This window comes from Cyprinodon variegatus, unplaced genomic scaffold (assembly GCF_000732505.1).
Source record: "Cyprinodon variegatus isolate N-32 unplaced genomic scaffold, C_variegatus-1.0 Scaffold8, whole genome shotgun sequence".
Classification (NCBI taxonomy): Eukaryota; Metazoa; Chordata; class Actinopteri; order Cyprinodontiformes; family Cyprinodontidae; genus Cyprinodon; species Cyprinodon variegatus.
In genome coordinates this window covers 2,664,175-2,673,164 of record NW_015150461.1, presented here as the reverse complement: position 1 = coordinate 2,673,164, position 8,990 = coordinate 2,664,175, and the positions used below count along the sequence as shown (strand labels likewise).

At 35.3% G+C, this 8,990-nt stretch overlaps 1 protein-coding gene across 2 annotated transcripts in view; it reads left to right on the top strand.

Annotated features, from left to right (window-relative positions):
- The window catches only part of thg1l (tRNA-histidine guanylyltransferase 1-like), a 10,756-nt gene extending 5,040 nt beyond the window's left edge, over window positions 1-5,716 (top strand). Inside the window, exons 3-7 of one of the 2 annotated variants that reach the window (XM_015376989.1) lie at window positions 337-513; window positions 591-760; window positions 834-922; window positions 3,805-3,912; window positions 5,312-5,716. In XM_015376989.1, coding sequence (XP_015232475.1) covers window positions 392-513; window positions 591-760; window positions 834-922; window positions 3,805-3,912; window positions 5,312-5,473 — 651 coding nt within the window. In that variant the 5' untranslated portion in view covers window positions 337-391 and the 3' untranslated portion in view covers window positions 5,474-5,716. The remainder of the gene's footprint in view (window positions 1-336; window positions 514-590; window positions 761-833; window positions 923-3,804; window positions 3,913-5,311) is intronic. The other variant, XM_015376980.1, reaches the window with a different exon arrangement.
- The last annotated feature ends 3,274 nt before the right edge of the window (window positions 5,717-8,990 follow it).

The window sequence follows — 8,990 nt, the reverse complement described above, 5'->3', positions numbered from 1 at the left end:
GGAGTGTAAACGCTTCGCCTATGAGAAAAAGGAGCAGCACATGAACCGAACGAAACACGCGAATCAAACCGAGACAGTCAAACCGAACGGTTCGGACGGTTTTCATAAACCGTTCCATCCCTAATATCTATACTTCTACTTAAGTAACAAATGTGTGTATTTTTGACACCACTGACAATTCCAAATAACGACCTCCTTTTAGAGGCCAGTATCAGGTGTTGCAGGCTAAGAAAAACCTCAATGACTCCCCGTTACTAAGGGGTGGAGCTGTTTTTCGGTTAGATTTGCATGTATATTTATTTGTTTTTGACCTTTTTTGGAATGAATCTGTTTCAGGTTTGCAGAGCAGCATCAGTTCAAAAAGCCGAATGACGACAGGGCGCTGGGGCTGATGAGCAGGAGCGCTCGCTCTGTCATGGAGGAGTTGGAGGATATCATCATCTCCTATGGTCAAAGCGATGAGTTCAGCTTCGTTTTTAAGAGAAGCTCCAACTGGTTCAAAAGAAGAGCCAGGTCCTCTTTCACCTACATTCCCAGATCTCTCATTCATTCTGGTTCTGTTTAGTCATTCTTCCCTCCTTGTTTTGCAGTAAGCTCATGACTCATGTAGCTTCCCAGTTTTCCTCCTCATATGTGTTTTACTGGAAGGAGTTTTTTGGAGAACAGCCCCTGCTTTACCCCCCCAGCTTTGATGGACGGGTGGTTTTGTATCCCACAAACCGGAACCTGAGGGACTACCTCAGCTGGAGGCAAGCAGACTGTAAGTTTATTCATGTGTTTCAGTTCATATCTCTGCAGGATCTATATATTTATGCACGTTTTCTATATTTTAGGCCACATTAATAACTTGTACAACACAGTTTTTTGGACCTTGGTTCAGAAAGGAGGACTTACTACAACACAGGCTGAAGATCGACTAAAGGTGGGAACAAAAATTCAAATCAAGTTTATTATTATTTATCATCTCTTTATCAAAAAGAAAATCATAGTTTTTAAATCTTTCAGTTAAAAAAATCTGAAAGGTGCGGCATATGTTTGCTTTGGTCGGTGGGTTGGTCATTTTATGGAACTAGTATTCGGTGCAATTAAAGTTTCCATCACCATCGATTATCTACAGACTGAATCTTTAATGGAGGAAGATAACCGTCAAAAACGAAACAAAAAATGTTTGAGTAAATGTCTGAATGTATAAATAAAGGTAAACAAATTTAAGATTTTTATATTACTTCCTTTTCATCTCATCAGATTTTTCTTTTGCCAGAATATAAATTTAGAAGTTACTGCTGTGCAGAATTAAAGTACATATTATAAATTCAAAACTACAAATCACAAATTACATCATTAATTTGTGATTTTGTAGTTGCATATTTTTTTATTTCTACTTTGAATGTTTTTATTGTAATTTTTACTTGTTTTCTTGTGTTTTGCAATTTTACCAGATTATAACTAATTTGCTTACTCACCGGGGTTCTTATGCTACGTTCAGACCGCAAGCAGCAGGAGCAAAGTTCTGACGCGCGGATGAAGCGTCTTTGCTGCTCCAGCTGCGCGGTGCTAAAGTGGGTCTGATGCACGATGGGCGGAGCTTTACTATCCTTTCTTGGCCCGTAACAATGGAAGCTATTTTTGCTGTGATCAGTGGATAAAAAGTAGTTTGAATATGTTTTTGAAATCGAAAGTCCACCTGAAAATTTAATCTGTGAAGTCAGTTCATCCAGATTACCATCCTGCCTTTAAATATTATTTCTGTCGGAGCCGCTTAGACCCCCACATACTGACTGTGCGCTGTCAGTAGGAATCCCATTCAACAGCAGCCTCTGGCCCGGTTGCCTCCTCGCCGTTTGCCGCAGCGGCTGGAAGGTGGTTTTAATGCACGTAATCCAAACTGCAGGCACCAAGATAATAAAAGCGAACATATTTTGCCAGTAGATTTCAGCATTTTAAGTTAATTTAGGCGTTAAATACAGTTTCAGAGGAGTGATCACAGCGCTCTGCATCAGCAGTGCTGTGTTTGTCTCCCTGCCAGCTCCCAGATCAGCTTCTCTGATTGGTTGATGAGGCGCGTCCAGCAGCTTAAGTTCAATTTTTCCTGCTTTTGCCGCGCCTTCAATGCTTCAGATTCTCAGAAGCTCACGACGAGCTGCTTCAGCTGCTCAAAACGCGCTGCAGGACCGTTTGCTGCGCCTTGATGCGCGTCAACCTTTGACTTTGCTTGTAAACCAGCTGCTGCCTCTGCTGCTTTAGTTGTGAATGTATCATAAGACTTTTACAAAAAAGGCTGGACTCCTGGATCGGTTTAAAATCCAGTCACCAATTTAGCAATTAGAGGTTGGAGTCTGATTGATTGTGCTGAAAAATGGCTCTTTTGCGGATACTGAGTTCATATTGGTAATGAGCGAAGAATGAAAGGCCTTCGGCCTGTGAGAGCTGGGATGTTTATGGGTTTACAGGCGATTATATAGTTATAACATTCATTAAGATGTGAAATAATGGCTTAAAAATTAGATTTTGTTTCTGGACTTTTGCCCTGATTCTGTCTCTCATAGCTGAAGAGGACCTATAATAAAAATAAAGACTTCTACCTGCTTTCTATTAAATCCGTGTTCTTCCCACTCTACATTCCTGTCAGTTTTCAAATTAAGGATTTTTATAAATGTGAACTTTATGTTTGTTTTCTTTAAGCAGCTGAGAAACAAATGAACATTTATTTGAAAATGTTTTTGTTTTGTTTTTTCATTTTAAAAATGTATGAAAAGTTGTTCCATAGGTTGTAAAGTGCATCTAAAGTTGTACTTGAAAGTTTACGTACCCTCCCATTAAAGAAAACTATAAATTCAAACTATTACTTCAGATAAAATAATAATAATAATAATAACAATAAATAAAAATGTCCTAAATGATAATTTAGTAAATCTTTATCCCAACTGAGGCGGCGAGTGGTGCTGGTTTCTAACTCCAGCTGCCTACAGGCGAGAGGCGGGGAACGCCCTGACAGGTCATTTAGATTTTTTTGTTTAAAGAAATAATAAATAAATAAATAAATAAAACTTCCCCAGACAAATTAAACCACTTTCCTCATAAAAAGAGCAGAAGTCTTTATGTAAAGTTTGCTGAAAATGACAGAAAACCTGATTTCAGTGATTTCTTGCTCAACAAAATGTCATTTCAGGAGCTCCATCAGGCTTATTTACTTGTTTTATGTATTAATATATAAATATGTGTGTATATAATCAAAATCAATGTCAGGAATTCATTATTTTAATCATTTAATTTGTTATTTTTTATTTGTGCTGTCTTTAATGGGTATGTCAGCTTTTTTTTGCTGTTTTTGTTTCAAAGAAAACGTTGTTATTTGAAGCCACAGCTTCACTGCCTGCTCTGCTGACATTTCATCTCAAACATTTGGTGAAGTAGTGGAAACTACGATATATTTAAGATTTCATCAGGCTGTTTATGCTGCAGCGATTGACACAAGAGGGCTTTAATGGCAGCAGCTGCCTGGACTGAAGCAGCTGTTCTCTATACGTCACTTCAGCTTTCTACTCAGGAGTCCAGCAGTGACCAGGATAGAAATGTTTATGATAGAATGATACTGATTTAGAGCTCATTAAATTATTTTCTTCCTCTTTTCTTTATATTAAAATAGTAAAAAAAATGTATTTCCTGGAACAAATAAAATAATGACACAATATAACCAGCAGGTGGTGCTGTCTGGTGGTGTGATTACCTATTTAAGCTCCTGTAAATGTGACTATTTGTATTGATAATTCAACAAAACTGAATAATTTTTTTTTATTTACTCAGGGAACGTTGGCTTCAGATAAAAACGAGATCTTATTCTCCGAATTCAACATCAACTATAACAACGAACCTGTCCTTCACCGGAAAGGCACCGCCCTCATCTGGGAAAAGGTTTGTTTCTGCAAAGACCGAGCTGAGCTCATTCTGCTCTGAACTGGGAAATATTGAAATATTACCTGGATGATGATTAAAATCTCATTTCTTTTATGCTCAGCATCAGTTTCTCGGTAATGTTTCTTTATTTGTTTTGTTATGAATCTAATCTGACCCATAAATTAGTCCCCAGCCTCATTTGGATTGGATTAAAAGGTTAAAAGACCAAAATAAAACCTCTAAAAGCCTGAAGAAGCAGAAACAGCTGATGAAAATAAAGACTTTAGTGTTAGTTTTTTATTGGGCTGTAAACCTCTGCAGTCTGGTCCAACACAGCCTCACCTTTTAGATCTTTTTCTTTAGCGGCAGGAAATAATTGGTTTTATTCAGAGCTTTTCCATTTGTGACATTATTATGATTTATTTTTATATCTGATAGAACTATAAATGTAAAATTAAGTTTCTAGTAGTAGATCTTGAGCTGAATAGACTGTGTAATGGTTCAGGTTATTATCAAAGATGAAACAAAAACATAACTTTATTATTATTAGAATCAAACTAAAATAGCTCAGTGTGATGAGATGTTTATTCTATTTTTAAGGGTTATTAGATATTAGTTTTTTTTCTGCTTTGGTTTTTTTTTTTTTTTTAAATCTGACTGATTTTGGAATTTAAATGATAGAATTATCAACTCTGACCTCTAATTAGCAGGTTAAATGCTAAAAAGTAGATCCTCTTTTTATAATTAATGCATTAAGATTATTTCCAGATTGTAATTTATATGTAACAGCAAAAAATGATGGTTATTTTCTACGTTTTTGCTTGAGTTTAGTCAAATGCTTCTGGGAACAGACGCTTTAATAGAATAATCAGAATAATAGAAGTCAATATTTCCTTTTTATTTCAATGTTTGTTACATTTAATATTTCCTTTGATTAATTAACTGTAGAAAGAAAGCTGTTTTTTTTTTCCTTTTCAATCAATTTCAAGTATCCTTCCTTTTCTTTTAGTAGACATGCCTCATTACTCTTTATATAGTTGAGTCCTTGAACCCCAGTCGGCCTCAGCAGATGGCTGCTCACACTCAGCCTGGTTCTGCTGTTTAAAGGGAGTTTTTCCTCTCCACTGTCGCTACAAGCATGCTTAGTGTGATGGATTGCTGAAGAGTCAATGAGTCGATGCAATCAGCTGGTTTTCCTTAGACAGAAAACTATGAATATGATCAATCTGACTGGATGATCTGGTTGAACTGGAAAGTGCCTTTAGATGACATGATGTGAATTGGCACTATAGAAATAAACTGAATTGAATTGAATAAAAGTTCAGAAAAAAATTGAAATATTTCCAAATTTGGAAGAAAACTAAAACTCTGATCGGTTTATTCTATTATTCACATTCTTAATTTTTGTTTTATCCAGCGGGAGGAGACTGTTAGCAAACGGATGAAGCTACCAAATGAAGAGGAAAAGGAGGTTCCCGTAACGCGGAGCAGGAGGAGAGTGGAGGCCTTCCACTGTGACATCATAGGGGAGCAGTTCTGGGAGGAACACCCAGACGTCCTGGAGGACGACGCCTGCTGACACCTCCTCTTCTTAAAACAAAAAAAAACATTTCTGAGCTCAGAGTATTTACTGCTGCGTCTCAGAGACTCTGACTGAAGAGGCGCCGTGATATGGAGGGAATTTTGTCTCAATATTTTTACGAGCAAAGGACACATTTTGTAAATAAAAATTACAATCCTGACATTATTAAACTTTTAAAAAAAATGTAATCGTCCGTTTTGAGAGTAACTTTACTGTTTTCACAGATTTGGTTTCTTTTTTTTTTTCCAGACTTAGCAATTTGTAACCATTTTTTACAGATTTGACATTTAAAAAAAAAATTTCCAATCCTATTCAACACTTTTTTTTTTTTTTTTTAGCAAAAAATATGTTTATTAGATTGAGTTTTATGAATTGGCTTCTTGTAAAATTTTATTGTACAGAAAACATTCCCAATACAAACGATCGCTCTTGATCAATGAAAATGTTGCTAACGTCGCTGCGGACCAATAGAAAGCTTCCTTTGCTCATATGGGAAAACCGCCCACACAACATGAAGAGTGATCTCTGAAATGCAGTTAAAGATGAATGCCATTTCTAGAACTTAAACTGAAAAAAGAAATTTGAAACAAAAAAAATCTGAAAATACAAAATAAAAAAAAAAGAAATTGAAAAAAATTCTGAAAAGATGGAAGAAACACAAAAAAAATCTGGAAATATGAAATTTCTAAAAAGATTAAAAGAAAATGCATTTGAATAACAAATGTCGTAAAGTATGTAAAAAAAACAAAAACAAAAAAAGCATTTAAAACGTTTTCAAAAAATATAAAATCTGTAAGAAATTTGAAGAAAATATGAAAAATGCATTTGACAAAAAAATTTACACTCAAACACCTTTTTTTCCTAAAAGAGTCATTTCTGGATTGCATATTTTTCAAACTACAATTTAAAACATGTTCTTTGCAAAAATAATGAAACAAAATTCGAACCTTAAAGCTACAACTGGAAAATTTCAATGAAGCTAAATATGGCCGCTCTAACACCATTATTCTTCTGTGGCTTATTTGTTTCCCTTACTTTTATTTATTAAGCCATTTCCATTATAACCTGTTAAAGTCCAGCCATGTTTGTTTCTTCCATTATCAGCTATCCGACCTGCGGCATGTCTTGCCTTGTCCAGTGCATCCTGCTCTACTGGGGTTACCTCTCTAAAAATACGTCCTCATGTGATATCATGAATGGCANGTTACCTCTCTAAAAATACGTCCTCATGTGATATCATGAATGGCATTCAAATACAACCAACACCTGATATTTAAAACCTCCCTTGACCTCCGATCATTTTATGCATTAATTTTAAGTTTCATTCAGTCTCTTAGAAAATAGATTTTATAAAAAAAAAAAATCACAATGTGCAGAAAAAAACAAACTTTTACGTTAAAGAAATGAACCAAATTAAACATGAAAAAGTATCCGAGGCTCCCAGTAGGAATGGTTTCATTGGTCTGCACTGTCAACAGGGCTAAGAATACCTCCCACACCCTGCATCCACTCTACCCACTGACATATTTATCATCACACTTCCAGTGACCGGTCCAGTATGAGCGGCGGCTGCAGGATTACTGTATTCTGTTACTGTAGTGGGCTCAGTTACGCTGGAGTGTTACAACTTTATTTCTGATTCTGCAAGCTCCTTAAAAACCTGGGCATCGTACTGTAGTTCACATACCAGGAAGTGAATATTGGTCTTTTTAATTTGATCTTTTAAAATTCTGCATAAATCAGACCAGCTGTGACTCCATTTGCTTTGAGGGGTGGCTGTCTCCGTCTGCAGACAATGACTCGACAAATGGCCGTACATTAGAAACAAGCACATGCTGAGACAAGTGGTGCAGTTATTTAAAGATGGCATGTATGAATGAACCGTGCTGAGGTGTTATCCCATTGTGCTTCTGTCAGGGAATAAAAAAGAAAAACAGCTGATTCTGATCTTTACTGTGATGCTGGAAGTTTAGTCATTTCTGTTCGGCGGTTCTTTGATTTCTCTTAATTTGCAGGCAGAAAACATTTTTTCCTGTTGTTTTTCCATAGTGCTGGTATGACCAGCACTATGGTCATTCCAAAAAGTTAAAAAAAAACAATCGACTGGACTTTGTTTCCAAGTTTGCAGACGTTTCGCTTCCCATCCAGGAAGCTTTTTCAATTCAAATTCATATTAACTTTTGGATAAACCAGTTGATTCCATAAGAGGTATAGAAAATAAGAGGGAAACAATCTAAGACTTCAAATCATGGCTATCAATATTTTACTTTCTCTTAACAAAGAATAAACTTGTTTTGTATTTTCGGTAAAGAAACAGTTGAATAAATTCAATATTCTGTATGGGAAATCAAACATATAATATACAGAAGGGCTGTTTGCATTTATTTGATTGAAATATTACAAATAATTTTTACAGCAATGTATTTTTTATGGTAGCTATACCTGCTCTGTTTAGAAAAGTTTTAATCTTTTGAGTTTTTTTATATTTATTGAGTCAGTGTTTCCCATATTTCCTCCTGACAGAGTTCTGTCAACCTCAGTTTAACGTTGCAGTTTAAAAAAATATGATTTTTATTTTTTTTTTCACATCAGATTAACTTTTCTGGTGTTTTTGTTTCACATTTCATTTTGTTAAAATCTGCTTGTAAGTTTATACCCGCTATGTATAAAAGGGAATATAAATAAAGACTTACTGAGTTATTAAACTGGAGTTTGGCTCCACCTGCTGCCCTGGAGGCCTACAACAGCCTCTTAGTTTGGTTACACCTGTAGCTGGCTGAGATCTAAAGTCACTTCTCATTAAAGAAATGTAAAACTAGATGTTATTAACTAATCACAGTGCTGCATTGTTGGATGAATGAACCTCTGTGGTAATTATATTTTTAGCCTGTAGGTTTTATCCATTGTTCTGTATAATTGACTTATATCAACCAAGTCAAGGGTTCCAACAGTGCAGGTCAGGAGCTTGTTCTAGCTCATCGTTGTGTTGCCATTTCTTTGGAATACAGAAGACCAAAATATAAATGATGAAAGACATAAATGTGAGTAAAATATAAAATTAAATAAGTAGATGTCACACATTTAGAGCCCCAGAGGTTTGAAAGAATCTAAACTAGTAGAGGGTTAGGAGAATGTTTTCAGAGTCACTGTCATGTGATGTCTGAGGTATAAGGAGGCAATAAAGTACTTCAGTGTGAATATCTCATTTAATAAGTAGATCTAGCATTTTGCATGTAATACCATTAAAGTGTAAAATGCACAAATAAATAAATGTCCATTTATATAACTAAAATATATTTAAAATGATTGTCACTTAAAAATGCATTTATTTAAAAATAAGAAAATCCCTTAATTGTCCCACATTGGGGAAATTCACCCTCTGCATTTTACCCCTCCCTTTGGGGAGCAGTGAGCACTGACTAAGATAGAAACTGTGCAAAAATCAGCATGAATGTAGCAACATACATACATACATATATATATATAAAAAAAAATATATATATATATATATATA